Genomic DNA, 15,754 nt, shown 5'->3' with positions numbered 1-15,754 from the left:
TAGCCTGCATTGCTGCGAAAGGTGGATATACACTGTACTAGTGCCGACATTGTGCATGCTCTGTTGCCTGTGTCTATGAGCCTGTGGTTCTGTCAGTGTGATCATGTGATGTATCTGACCCCAGGAATGTGTCAATAAAGTTTCCCCTTCCTGGGACAATGAATTCACAGTGTTCTTATTTCAATTTCCAGGAGTGTATATCAAGTCATCTTGAAATTATGGAGCTTATTCTTTCTTGTCATCAATTCTATTCACTTAAGCTGGATAGCTAAATCTTGTTTCAACAGGTATCTGCCAACTAGGGGATGGAACTGTTTAGCTGGTGTTTGTTTTGTGTTCTTGTGACTCTCAAGATGCTCTCCACTGTCAAGTTGCTGCATTCCGCTCATGGAACAAAGAAATAACAAGTTGTGCAGACACAAATCTGAATACTTTCCTATTATTTATAGTAAAATTCCATTCTTATTAACACACTATTCCATATATGAACTCACCATGTAGCATTGATGCTGGTACAACCAGCAGTGACTTTCATAGTGTATTATTTATCACTGTACTCTTCATGCTGTTCTTATCTTCTGCAGAACAGGATATACTGACGGTCAAAGTTAGCACAAACAGATCCTGTGATAGCCATTACCTCCAAACCTTATTTTGTTTTAACATTTCCAGTTTTCCACATATGTCTGAGATGTGTTCATGAGCTGCTTCAAATTTCTGTTCGTTAACCTTTTTCAATTGCCTTATATCATCATTAACCTCTTGACATTGTCCATTCACTTCATTTCTCACAATATCACATTGCTTAGCTACTCCTGACAGCAACTCCTTAGTTAAACTAGTTATTATTGTTTGTAAGTTAGAAATTAAAGTACACACTTGCTTTTTCTCTTCTTTAGATCCCTTTATATGTTTTTTTTAATTCTCATTCATTACAGATAATTCTGTTCTAATCTCTACTGCGTTTTTCTCTTCTTTAGATCCCTTTATATGTTTTTTTTTTTTAAATTCTCATTCATTGCAGATAATTCTGTTCTAATTTCTACTGTGTTTGTATCAAGTTTAGTAGACAATTCTGTTCTAATATCTACTTTATTGGTATCAAATTTAGTAGACAATTCTGTTCTAAGGTGTATTATATTTGTATTCAACCCTTTGATTGCCTTAATGAATTTAGCAGCCATCTTCTCTATAAACACTCTTAATACCTCTTCTTCCAGTGGCGACATACTTTGGGTGACTACAGGCATACACCAAACAATAACATAAGATAAGATACTTTATTGTCACATAACATGTTTTTATACAATCATTCGATTGAGAATATCGGAGACTCGTCAGTCTTTAACCTAAGTTGTTACACTATTTTATATACTACAGGAAATACGTAATACATACATTGCTTATTATAATAAAAATACAACATTATATTTTAAATCTTTTCATAACTCATTGAATCATTACCATAGCCTTCAAACACCTATATGAAGTATGGATATACTGAACGGAATAGAAACCGCCATTCAAACTATAATTCTATATATAAACACGAATATACTGTGAACGTATATACTTTGTATCTATATGGGTTCAAAAGTATACCAGTTGTACTTGTATCCTTACTCCCTATTCCTGTTTATAAATTCTTCTAAACTACAACATTTGCTTTTTATTCATTTAGAAATTCTTCTAGACTATAATAACATTTGCTTTTTAGGTATGTGCCAATGGTCTCCAATGTGAATTCCCCAAATAATGACCTTATCTTATTTCTGATCTTCAGAGCCATGAAATATGGAGTATTTTCATATACTGTGAGTTGGTGACAAGGTAGCATGTATTTCAATTTATGTCTAGTTTCATAGGCATGTGTGAATGTATTTCCTTCAAACAGATGTGAGTTTTTCTGTTCAAAGAGAAGTATTTCATATATGAAGATGGAAGGGATTGTTATGAAGTTCAGAATTCGAATACTGGTTTGCATGAATGTCTACTATTGGTTCCTCTCATTGCTCTGATTATTATTATTATTAGTTTGAAGATTCAAAGGAGGTTTGTCTTTTCAGCACCCCATAAAATTATTCCATATCTTATAAGTGTTATGAAATATCCGTGTAATACAGTTTTCCTCACCGTTAAATCCATTACTTTGTGTAGTACCCTCATTGCATAAACTAAACTATTTAATCTCTTCAGTAAACTGTCCACATGGTCAGTCCATTGCAAGTTTTTATTTAAAGTTATCCCAAGAAATCATATGTTCTTTACCTGAATATTCTATTTGTGATATACAATCAGTAGTTTGTTTGGTCCTGAAGTGTACGATTTGGGTTTTTTCAAGATTTAATTTCATAGCATTATCTTTTATCCATTGTTCAAGTTCTTGTAAAGTTTGTTTCGTGGTCCTTACTAATTCATCAGTGTTTTTGCAGCAGACTACAGCAGTTGAGTCATCTGCATAAAGTATTATATCTGTATTTACTTTGCTAGGCATGTCGTTTATGTAATATAAGAACAGAAGTGGTCCTAATATCGAGCCCTGTGGCACACCTGCTTGAATTTCTTTCCAGCTAGAGCAAGTTCTTTCTCCCTTTTGATGTATCACCACCCTTTGGTACTGTTTTTGAGATAAGATGAAAACCATCTTATAGATTTTCCATGGAAGCCATAGGTGCCCAAGTTTTGGAGCAGTAGTTTATTGTTTACTGTGTCAAATGCCTTTGAGAGGTCACAAAAAATACCAGTACACTTTGTTTGTTGTCAAGGCATTTACTTACTTTAGAGATTAGTTCATTTACAGCTTGTAAAGTGTTTCATCCCTTCCTAAACCCGTATTGGTTATTGAGAATAATATTACCTTCCTTCTTATCTACTGTCTAACCTTCACTGTAGCCAATTGTCTCAGAATTGACCTTACACTGCATCAAACTAACAAACTTTATGACACAATTGCACTCCTGATCATGTCACACATACACCACAACACTGGGACGGGGGGGGATTCAGTTTGAGTCAAACACGGGTCATGACAATTTCTCCAAGTAGCACTACTGTCGAGATGCTAATACAATATGGGGGGGGTGAATCGCTACTCAGCAGTCGCTGCCACAGTTGTCGCTTAGTGCTGACCCGAAGCACCAGTCTTCCCAAATGGTTCAAATGGCTCTGAGCGCTATGGGACTCAACATCTTAGGTCATCAGTCCCCTAGAACTTAGAACTACTTAAACCTAACTAACCTAAGGACATCACACACATCCATGCCCAAGGCAGGATTCAAACCTGCGACCGCAGCAGTCCCGCAGTTCCGGACTGCATCGCCTAGAACCGCACGGCCACCGCGGCCGGCCTAGTCTTTCCAACTTTAGACTTAATATTCTCTTATGATTCTCAGCTGCTATCATGGGAATTAATCTTTACTGTTCAACAGTTTTTTGATGCCTCACGAATTTTCCATTTCAACTGCAATACTAGTAATAACTCAAGCACAGAATAATCTGAGTTGTTGACTAGTTGCTATTGGACAACAACTGCAAATTCTAAGAGAAAATTTTCTTACTAAAGCAATAATTTCTTTTTAATTTTGACTCTTGTTATCTTCTCAATCAAATATTACTACTTGCTGACACAGACCTGTCCGATCACCCCAGTGTGGGTAGCAGATAGTGATGTATCATGTCTGTAATGGTCAACTTGTGTGTATTATACAGTTACCTTCTAGCACTTTGAAGACGTTGCAGAAGTACCATGGCCCAGGTTAGTGTTGCCAGATACAACAGTCTCGAAATCAGGAGACAGAAACTTGAAGCAGCAGGAGATAGCTGTAGATATTAGACAGCCTATTCTCCATGCCAGTACTTCACTCGCAATGAATTATGAAATTACTACTACAGTAGTTTCACAAACAATTAATCTAAAATCATTTCCCTTTTTACTACATTTAGCCAACACTTACGCTTACCTCCACTTCCCACTCACTAATGTAGTTTTGAGTTTTTTTCACTTTTTTCTGAGCTCTGGATGCACTCATTTCCATGTTTAAGTATTTCAAACCTTTGCACATTAACTGCAGGGCTAGGAACATAGACCACACACAACTAACAGCAAACTGAGGCATCTTCACTTCAACATTTAAACATGGTAAGCCAGCATTTGTTAGTGTATGCACTGCAATAACCAATTTTATTATTTACATTTTCAAACACTTCACTCATGTCATTCCATTAACTCAACACAACTGACACCACCTGACACATCTTACCATCACCACTACTCTACAATGGTTTGAAATGATAGCTTTGCCTGCATGTCAGTGATTGTTGCCCATGTTTTTTGCAAAATATTAGCTGTGAAAGCTTCACTTTCTTGGAATGAATAACAAAGCAGTTACTGCAGACTTATTTTGACAACATTACATTGAAATACACTGAAGAGCCAAAGAAATTGGTACACCTGCCTAGATTCGTGTAGGGCCCCGCGAGCATGCAGAAGTGCCGCAACACAATGTGGTATGGACTCGACTAATGTCTGAAGTAGTGCTGGAGGGAACTGACATCGTGAATCTTGCAAGGTGGTCTATAGATCCGTAAGAGTACGAGGGAGTGGAGATCTGTTCTGAACAGCATGTAGCAAAGAAGCCCAGATATGCTCAATAATGTTCGTGTCTGTGGAATTTGGTGGTCAGCGGACGTGTTTAAACTCAGAAGAGTGTTCCTGGAACCATTCTGTAGCAATTCTGGATGAGTGTGGAGTTGCACTGTCCTGCTGGAATTGCCCAAGTCCATCAGAATGCACAACGGGCATGAATGGATGCAGGTGATCAGACAGGATGCTTACGTATGTGTCACCTGCCACGAGTCATATCTAGATGTATCAGGGGTCCCATATGACTCCAACTGAACAACACTCCCCACACCGTTACAGAGACTCCTCCCGCTTGAACAGTCTCCTACTGACACGCAGTGTCCATGGAGTCATGATATTGTCTCCATAGCCGTACACGTCCCTCCACTCGATACAATTTGAAATGAGACTCATCTGACCAGGCAATATGTTTCCAGTCATCAACAGTCCAATGTCGGTGTTGACAGTCCCAGGCGAGTCGTAAAGCTTTGTGTCACGCAGTCATCAAGGGTACAAAAGTGGACCTTCGGATCCAAAAGCCCATATCGATGACATTTCGTTGAATGGTTCACACACTGACACTTGTTGATGGCCCAACGTTGAACTCTGCAGCAGTTTGCGGAAGGGTTGTACTTCTGTCATGCTGAATGATTCTCTTCAGTCATCATTGGTTCTATTCTTACAGGATCTTTTTCTGGCTGCAGCAATGTCGGAGATTTGATGTTTTACCAGATTCCTGATATTCACGGTACACTCGTGAAATGGTCGTATGAGAAAATGCCCACTACATCATTACCTTGGCGATGCTGTGTCCTATTGATTGTGCACCAACATAACACCACATTCAAAATCACTTAAATCTTGATGACCTGCCATTGTAGCAGCAGGTACCAATCTTAACAACTGTGCTGTACACTTGTAGTTTTATATAGGCATTGTTGACTGCAGCGCTGTATTCTGCCTATTAACATATCTCTGTATTTGAATACACTTGCCTATACCAGTTCCTTTAGCACTTCAGTGCGAATGACAGGCATTTTATTTTTAGTTTAGACTGTTATGATTTATCACACTGTGCTACAACAATCAGCTTAACTTTCGCTGTCAGGCTTAGCACGGATTATAGTTTCCCACACACATATAATAAACAGACATTTTAAATAACATCCATGAGAGGAAAAAACATAGAGTAACTTGACTCAGAGCTTGTAGCAGATAAAAGCCTCTGGAGTGAGGAATTCACGGAAGGGATGTCCAAAACATAATTAATATCTCGAGAAATAAAGAGTTAATCAACTGGTGCACCAACATTCATCCAAATAAAAATTACTTTGAAGGAATAGACACGAATGTGATACAAACCAGAAGATCTGACATATTTGCTTTCTAGCAGTAGAGCAATAGATTTTTAAAAAAGCACGAAATCTCCTGCAAAAACATGAGATCTGACAATGCTGACCTAGGTATCTCGGCTTCACACTCCTTTCCTCTGCTGCAATGCCTGTGTCAGCCCGGAAAGCTACTTAAGATACCAGCTACTGTTGAATGATTTTGTACTCTTCTTCTTTGCTATACATTTATTCATTTTCTGTTACAACGAGTACATTGCATTTCTACAGTTATTTATATTCCATTTCATACAACATTTGCCTTGTAAATTATCCCTCGTACATTCTGCCTGTTAACCAACAACAGACTTCTCTTCTTAGAGATGCCAACAAGCAAATCTCCCATTCCCTGGGGGTTCTGTGGAGTGGAGCATATCTCCTAGATGGGATGTAAGCAGCATGGAATAATCGCTGACTGCAGCAAGTGTCGCAACACACCATAATATTGCCATTGTTTTTCTCAGATACACTGCATTTATCCCAGCATACAGTAATGTACAAACAAAACAAAAATTCTGTGCACAGAAGGTGGGTCCCAAATGTCTAATAAAGTAAAAAAGAAAATTCTTTTTTAAAAGTCGTGGACATCATTCATCAGATTGAAAGGGTAAGGCACAACATATTGCTTTAAGCCAAAGCGATCTGTTACACCTCACTGTACAAGTAATGCCTATTGACAAATTTAAAAGCAGAATGAAAAATCTAAGATGGAACCTCACTTAATGAGCATCCCCCCCCCCCAAATTCACATAATGAACAAAACATATTGTAAAAAAACGACTCACTTAATGAGCAATTTTTGCATAATGAGTGATGACGATTTAGTGTCACATCAGCAGCTGTTTGCACGCAGCGGGAAAACGTTCAACAATATGAACACCTTTCATCATCGGCAGCAGCAAATGAACAATGTCTTCAGTATGTACTGCAGTCTGAGTTTAGTGCCCTTTCTGCTACCATCTTAGTGCAGCTTGTGATCACACATTTTTCTAAACTGTGTTCACAAAGTGTTTTTTGCGTGAAAATTGTAATAACATTTACAGAAATGTCCTCAAAGATACAGCCGCAAGATGACCATAGAGAAACAAAATGAAACATAAGATCATTGAAAAACGTGAATGTGGTGTGAGCGTTGTTGATTTAGCAGGCATATAAAATCAGTCTACATCAACTATTTGCACTATTCTCAAGAACAGGGCCATGATTAAGGAGACAGATGTTTCAAAGGGAGTGACAAGAATATCTAAACAATGTTTTCATATTCTGGATGATGTCAAAAGGATGCTCCTTATATGGATAAATGTAAAGTAATTGCATGGTGACGTTGTTAAAAAGAACATCATATGTGATAAAACAAGAATGATTTTTGCCAATCTTGTTAAGACGACGCCCAGATCATCAGCGGCCTAAGTAGTGTTTAAGGGAAGCCATGGGTGGTTCAAGTAGTTTATGAGAAGAAACAGCATCCACAGCATTGTTAGGCATGGCAAAGTAGCCAGCTCTGACACAAAGACAGCAGAGAACTTCATCAACAAGTTCAAGAAAGTTATCTGCCGCAATAGGTTTTTAATTGAGATGAGATGGATCTATTCTGGAAAAAGGTGCTGAAGCTTACCTGTATAACAGCAGAGGAGAATGTATTGCCTGATCACAAGCCAATTAAAGACCATCTACATTGCTATTTTGTGTCAGTGCAAGAGTCTATTTGAAATTAAGCTGCTGCCTTGTTTTCTATTCAGAAACTCCACGACCATTCAGGAAGTGTAAAGTCCAGAAGAGCAGGTAAAATGTGATGTGGAGGTCCAACAACATGGCTTGTGTAACACATGATCTTTTTTGTCATTGGATCAATGAAGTGTTTGATCCTTCACTGAAAAAATATTTGCTTGGGATGAACTGCCACTCCATGTCTTGCTTGTTACGGACAATGCTCCTGCCTAACTTTAAGAAGCACTACATTAGCTTCGCTTTGAGTTGACCAATCTCACTCACAGAGTATTCTGGAAATATTACTTCAACATCTTTGCCTGCATCAAGACGATCAGAAAGGTGCGGGAAGGGCTTACCAAGAAAACTCTTACTTCTGCTTGGAAGCAGCTTTGGCCAGAGTGCATTGTCGAATGTGACTGATGCATTTGAGTCAGTACTTGTGGAGCCTGTAGTCAATAAGATTGTTGGCCAAGAGCATGGGACTAGAAGTGGATAACAATGATATTGATGAGCTTGTGAAAGATGGCTAATCTAATCTAATCTAGTCTAATTACAGTCAATAAATGAGCACCAATGAGCTTATGGGGATGCAGTGTGTTTCACAGCAGGAAGTTGTGGAGAGGAGTTTGGAGGAGGACGAGGAGGAGGATGAGAAGGAAGTGGTGGCGGTGGTAACAGCAAAGCAGCAATCTTCTAGCACAATAAGAGAAATGCTGTAAGCTTGGGAATCGGTTGCATCATACATTGAAAATCATGCCAATAAAGCTGTGGCTACATGTGCTACAAATTTATTTGACAATAATGCTGCATTGCATTTTCACCAACTGTTGAAGCATCAGCCGAAACGAATGACTAAAAATAGTTTCCTAGTAAAAAAAGAATTAGTTATCTATCATGAATAATAAAGTATATAATACTGTATGCATAATTTTCTTTGAATAAATGGCATGAATCAAATAGAACTTTTAGTATTTTTTCTGGATGGACTGCATTATTCTACTTTACATTAATTTATGCAGGATAAATTGTATTTCACTTTACGAGTAATATTCTGCAGCAAATTGTGCTCGCTATGCGAGATTCTACTGTATTTTATTTCTCATTTTTAAACAAATTAGTTCAGAACACAATTGCATATTTATTTTTAAGTTTTGTTCAGAAAGCATGAAAAACAATATGTTTAAGCATCAATTGGTATTCTACTACTATTAAGAGCATATAGACCAAGAAAAAGTAGTGAAGTTTCAGTTAATGCTGTGATTTCACATTTTATTTTCTCAACATGAAAGAAAGACATCCACAATTTCTAATGTGATGAAAAGTGGAATTCTGATAACTTCTTCAGCTCTTGAGTTTGGGAATAGTTATAGGAAGTCTTTCTATTCTGAAGTGCTGCTCTGTGTCAATCAGCAGAAGGCTTCTCAAATGTGCAAAAAATAAAAATAAATAAATAAAAAATAAAATAAAATAACATAAAATAAAATAGAGCCCAAAGACTGAAAATTCTCTTGTGCAGGACCAGTAATGAATATTTGTCAGCCCAAGCAGACCATGCCTGAAGGCAAAGTAAGCCCTTGCCTTGCAACTTGTCAGCACTTATTACCCAGCTTACGTAGTGTCAAAGGCTCCTGAAGTCACTGAATTTTCATGTTGACTTTTCCATTGTAAACAACAGATGTTGGTTGAACTGCTTAGAGATGTTTATCATTAGTTGAAATGTTGAGAAGGCAATGGCCTTTCCGCAGTGGATACACCGGTTCCTGTGAGATCACCGAAGTTAAGTGCTGTCAGGCGTGGTCGGCACTTGGATGGGTGACCATCCAGGCCGCCATGCGGTGTTGCCATTTTTCGGGGTGCACTCAGCCTCATGATGCCAATTGAGGAGCTACTCGACCGAATAGTAGCAGCTTCTGTCGAGAATACCATCATAACGGCTGGGAGAGTGGTGTGCTGACCCCACGCCCCTCCTATCCGCATCCTCCACTGAGAGCGACACGGCGATCGGATGGTCCTGGTAGGCCACTCGTGGCTTGAAGATAATGTTGAGAGGATCATCAAAGCAAATGAGAACTTCCATAGGTTGCCGACCTTCAGGAGACTGATTTTCATGCACCCAATGAATCTCAACAATTTCACCCATGTGCCACTGATGAGACCAGCATTAATTGAAATGTTTATCCTCACCATAGCTTGAGTGCCAGCTGCAATACTGACTTCGTCAGCATGTCTATAACAACAATTGGCATTTTATTTATGGTGTTTTTTCAGTGCTGGCTTTCCTGTATCCTCTGCCATTTGTTTTTTCAGTACTTATCAATAGTGTAAGCTTTATAAACTTTTGCAGTCAGTTCTGCAAGTCCCTCCTGGTTCCAGGCAACATAGTGTGCATTTGTTGGATAGATGCCAATCAACTGCTTCACACTCTCTGCTCTTAGATCAGCTTTAGAGATAACTTTGCCATACAGGATATCTTTGTCATCAGATGTGAACGTAGCGTCATGAAGTTGATTAAGCAATGCAATAAAGACATTATCTTGCTGTTGTATACACTGACTGAAACTGTAGAGGTGCTCGTTAAGATTTTCCTTGCTTGAAAATCCACGTGCCAAGAACAGGCTGCAACTGAAACAGGTTTTCAATGAGAACAACGTTTAAATTACTAAAGTCACCATTTGATGTTGCTTTGAATTCTCTGCATTGCCTATAGATCACAGCTAACATTTATATATGAGCAGTCATCAATTATTATCAACGAATGTCACTGAATTTTATGACTTCTTTCTCTAATTGTTCACCAGCCAATGGCACACAAGTAATTTGACGCTTCTTGTCATTTAAAAGACTAAAAGCATGATGGCAGGTCATTCCATTTATGTTCTTACCTGCAACAGCAGGTGGCACAGTGACAAGAATAGCACCAACCTTACTGTGCGCAATTTTATCAATTTGCACATCACACTGAGCACAAAGTTTTTACCAGTTCCACCATCTCCAGAAACGAATAAATGTAGAGGTGGAACATGTGCATGCTGATCTGACGTTTGACAATATCATACTTTTCTCCACTAAATAGCAATAAACTATAGTCATTTATAGAGCTGTGATGACACTGAGGCATTACCATAGAGACATTTACAAAATCTCCTCCCTAGCGTCTCTCATTCTCCTAATACCCTGAATTTAATACTCTGTTCAAAGGATGTCATTTTGACAGTTAAATATCACACCACTGCAAATTTTTGTGTGTGTAACAGATAGGCCTAGATGAGAACAACTTTTTGACACTTCATTTACATAGGTAACAGCAGCCAATCATGAAATACTTCAATTTTCCCTCAAATCACTAATAACATTTTTCTTAAATACCCTCATTTACTTCAAGCAAATAAATCTCTTTTTGTGAAACTACATGTCACACTTGCCCATGTGATACCCCATTTTTTCAGTTTTCTGCTTATCATTTGGTTATAAAACTTAGGACAATAACCCAGTCTGTACTTTTTTAGGGAGACATGTTTTCATTACATTCAAACATTTGATTAAAAACGATACCTAGTTTTTGAAACTGTGGATTGTTTCTCAGGGACAAAAGAGGGGGAATCTGGGGAAGGCTGGAAAGGAACGTTATATCATATCACTCAGATTGCAGGTTGAGAGGAACTCACCTGTTGTGAGGACGAGGGTACACAACAATGAATGGAGAGTCAAGAGAGAGTGAGTGGTCAAAGAGCAAAAAGTATACAGTATGACAAGATAAACAAGAAAATTCTAACAAAGGAAAAAAAAAGACTTCTTATGGGGAAAAAGGAGAGTGTGGTGTGTGGATTGTTAACCTAATTCAAGTCCAGGAAGGTGGTGGTAAGTGAGGATGTGAAGGTGACGCCAAGTTTCCATCTCCAAAGTTGAGGGAAACTAGTACTGGATACGAAGATTCTGCCGCAGAGCATGCTCAGCAATTTGCTTAGATTCCACACCACAAACAGCTCATGTATGTTTGTTCACATAATTTTGTGGAAGTCATTCCTATAAAAAGGGTAGTGATGTAAACACGCTTTAGTTGGAAGATGACAACATTCATGGTTTTGTGTGTTGCTCTGCCTTTGATATTGTAGAAATTATAACTGTGGGAGACTAGAGCAAGTGGTGAAGGGTGGATAGGTTTTACTGGGGCAATAGAAACCTTGGGAGTAGGATAATGAGAGGATACATCTGTTGTGAGGATGAGGATAGACAATGGTGAAGGAACAGTCAGAGAGAGTGGGTGGTTAAAGATAAAAAAAGTGTACAGTAGATAACAGTGTGTTCTGTCACCACTCTTATATTTCGCAAAGGATCTTACAGAGGTTATAAGAATAATGGAAAGTGACACTGGAAGGTATGCAGAGGGTACTACAAAGAGTTAATCACATTTCTGAGCTTGTCCTGAGAAAGTCACAGCCTTGTTGGAGTACTGAGGCATTTGATGTGCTTGTGTGTTACTGGGTGACATGAGGGTTTCTTTCTTTTTTGAAAGAGGGATGAGGCTGCGTGGAAGATATGTTTGTGTACAAAATCTCTGAGGGTGCTTGTATGAGAGGAAACTATGGGAGAGGTAGTATGGTATACATGCTGAGGGCCCTTTTTTCCTCTTCTAATTTTAAATGTTTCTACTGGCTGTACTTGGAATGTAACTTCCTAAAGATTAATTGTGGGCATCAATTTCAGCTCCTTATGATTCTACAGGAACATCAAGTGATTTTTCTTTTGATACAATTGATATGTGGTGGTGGTGAAGTATTACAGATTGGCAGGTCTTCCCACCAGACAAGGTTCTGTACATCTTATGCTGACGACCTGTTTAAATGGTATTCAGTCAACTTCATTGTGCATACAGGACTATTTTCTGTGGACGTACAGTTGCCATAGTCTGTTTTTTTCTAACACTATAAATGATGACAGCCAAAACTCTCTACCTACAACCAATAATTTTTCCCTTTCAACACACTGTTTTACCTTAACTTTTAAGTTCAAGCATGCAAGATCATTTCCCTGAATTCCTACACTTTCTACAATCCAGTATAACAGTCATTTCCTTCAATGACAGAAATAAGTGTGTTCTGAATGTCCTGGACCATTGTGTCCTCTGGATAGATTAGTCAGAAAGTCTGAATGGTTCTTAACTCTTTGATGCACAGATTTTATGTTTAATTAATTTTTTAATAAAACATGCATTTTCTATGTCTGGTGGGGTTGCTAATAAAGGAAAACATGAATTAAAATTTTTTATTGTATTGATTTTGGTTTTAGATGGTGGTATATATAATATACCACCATGCCACTTAGGGCCGTACCTAAAGTTTTTGAGATATCTTGGTTTGTGCTTGTAACTCACCTTTAAATTCTACTCTAAGCAGTAATAATTAGTATAATTAATGTAAAATAATTTTATTTCTGGCAATTGGTCATTTACAATACAAAATCAAATTACAAACCTTACAAATAAAATATGTTTCTTATTCCTTTTTGTGAAAATCTTGAAAGCACCTTTTTGTTTTGCTAAGGCACAAAGGCACTTTGCATTCAGCGCACATCCAGAAAGTGCGCACTTGCTTCTTTTTTGTACTGCATTTCGCACAACGTCTGGCGGTAGTACGCTCTGGCTGGTGGGATGAATTGTCGAGACGCTGGCGTGAGGAAACATATGGCTTGTTTTTCTTTACGTGGACTTGACTCTCATGAAGTCTAGATGGCCTCAATGGTGTTTTCTGGGTTACTAAGCTTTGCAGGATACTCATCCTGAAGACTTTGGCAGTCATTTTTTCTCTATCGCCTAGTTCCTTCCAAATTATATAGCTGTTGACGATACTGACATCAAGCAGGTGAAAGAATATTCGGTGCCACCACTTTTTACTTCTCCGGCTTATTTCATATGATTTTTTCAGTTGGTCGAACTTGTCGACATTGTTCATGTGTGCATTGTAATCCATCACTGCTTGAGGACAAGGTAGCTCTATGCGTGAACCATCTCTTTCACGGCGAGTCACTGTAGTAACTTCAGGACTGTGAAAATTTGAAAGGAGATGAACAGCTCTCTTATCTTTCCACTTCAAGTAGAGGATGCCACAGTTGCTGACCCTCCAGTCAAATTCACCTCTGCTTAATTCTTTGTCTGTTTTTAATTTGGGTAAATGTTTCCTTGTTGGTTGAACTGTCCCACAGGCATATATGTTTCTCTGCTGTAAACCAGCCAACAAGTTATAGCTATTGAAATAGTTGTCGAAATAAAGATAATGGCCTTTATTTACGAGTTCAGAGGACAAACTCAGCACTACATGCTCCCCAAGGCCTGTTTGCACTGTGTCACCTACTTTTCCGGTGTAAATATCAAATTTCAAGTTGTAAGAGGTCTTGTCACACAGCATCCACACTTTGTAACCACGCTTTATGGGTTTATCTCTCATGTATTGTTTCATACTGTTGCGGCCTTTGAATTTGATCATTGACTCATCAATTGCTAGGTGTTTGCTGGGTTGGTAACACTTGGAAAAAGATTCAGATAGTATCTTGATCACTGGTCGCAGCTTGTACAGTTTGTCATAACCTGGGTGTCCTTTTTCTGGATGCAATGTGTTATCATTCAGATGAATGTTCCTCAGTAACCATCCAAACCGATTTACTGCCATCAGAGATGCAATATAACGATCATGAAGTTCTGGGGCACTAGACCAGTAGTCTCTGTATGCTGGCATACGCTTTATACCCATCAAAATGTTGATTCCCAGGAAAGTTCGTATTTCATTGTCAGTTGTTGGAGTGAAAGACTTGCCAGATTGCGTCGCATATAAATTTGTTTGGAAAACGATTAGCTCAACTAGCTCTTTTGGAAATATTTTTTCGAATATATCGATAGGTTCTGGATCATCAATGTCCCTAATAAAAGCACTTGGTCCTGATTCACTGTCGAACTGCATTCCTGAGGTAGCATTGAATTGTTGTCCCCAAGTTGGCGCTGTGTCAGCAGCGCGTTTTGGCGGAGTGGACTCACTTTCTTCCTCGCTCTCTGAAACTTCGCCTTCAGACGACACAATAGCCTCCGCAACAATGCTTGCTTCATAATCAGATTCGTCATCTGTGGTGTCAACAGTGGAATCCTCGTCTGATGGAATTTCACACAATAATCGTTCGATTTCTTCATCTCGTAAGCCTCTTCTTGACATTTTCATTTTCAAACAACAGCCTGAATCCAAGTAAAGAATACGTAAGCAAAACAAAATGGAGAAAGAGCTAAAATAAGTCACAACACAATTAAAAACTAAACTTTGTAGCGGAGGATTTCGAATTTTATACTAGGAAACGAAATGCAATAGAATACTGCTACATGCACGGTGGTACAAATAATATACCACCAAAATAAATTGTATATAAATAACGGAAGATTGTGCATATGAATGTATACATGGGTTCATACCGTAGCTGTGACGTCCAAGATATGGAAAAAACACAGGCGCAACAAGAAATTCGTTATAAACCACTATTCACACGCAAAAACCATGCACAACTCAGCACGCAGCTTTCACAGTTGTAATCTATGCAATTCTTGGCGGGAACTGATTCCTTATAGGCAGTGAGTGCCATCTGTCTGATAAGTAGAGAACTAGGTGAGCATATTAGAGTGGTGGTCGTGCAGTTAAACCACTGTGCAAAGAGCCAAGAAAATTTTCAAAAGGTGGTATACTATGTATACCACCGTGCTCCAAAGAGTTAAGGCCCCCTCATCACCAGGGCAGTGTATTCATGGTCTTTAATATCACACAGGGAATTTTAAGTACTAAACAGTGAAGTTGTCTGTAGTGAAACTAGAAGTAGGAATTATTTTCATTTGAAATGCATAGCAGGGCTCCATACCAGAAAAGTATGTTATATCAACCTAAAGTATTCTTCAATGTATTTCACGCAGAAATAAAGAATATAAAAATGTAAGCCTTATTTAAAATTTCTAATACCAAAAGTTTCTATAGCACTGAAGAATACATAAATTATTCACAATGAGACAAGT

At 38.4% G+C, this 15,754-nt stretch overlaps 1 protein-coding gene across 1 annotated transcript; it reads right to left on the bottom strand.

Annotated features, from left to right (window-relative positions):
- Nucleotides 1–10,022: 10,022 nt before the first annotated feature.
- Nucleotides 10,023–14,915, bottom strand: LOC126088472 (piggyBac transposable element-derived protein 4-like). Its single transcript, XM_049906614.1, has 2 exons — nucleotides 13,600–14,915; nucleotides 10,023–10,341 (listed from the first exon to the last, which is right to left on the bottom strand). The coding sequence occupies exons 1-2, from the start codon at nucleotides 14,913–14,915 to the stop codon at nucleotides 10,023–10,025; spliced, it is 1,635 nt and encodes a 544-aa protein (XP_049762571.1).
- Nucleotides 14,916–15,754: the final 839 nt, after the last annotated feature.

This window comes from Schistocerca cancellata, chromosome 6, assembly GCF_023864275.1.
Source record: "Schistocerca cancellata isolate TAMUIC-IGC-003103 chromosome 6, iqSchCanc2.1, whole genome shotgun sequence".
Taxonomy (NCBI): Eukaryota; Metazoa; Arthropoda; class Insecta; order Orthoptera; family Acrididae; genus Schistocerca; species Schistocerca cancellata.
Note: the sequence above shows the minus strand (reverse complement) of the source record. Positions and strands in the feature narration are given on the sequence as shown.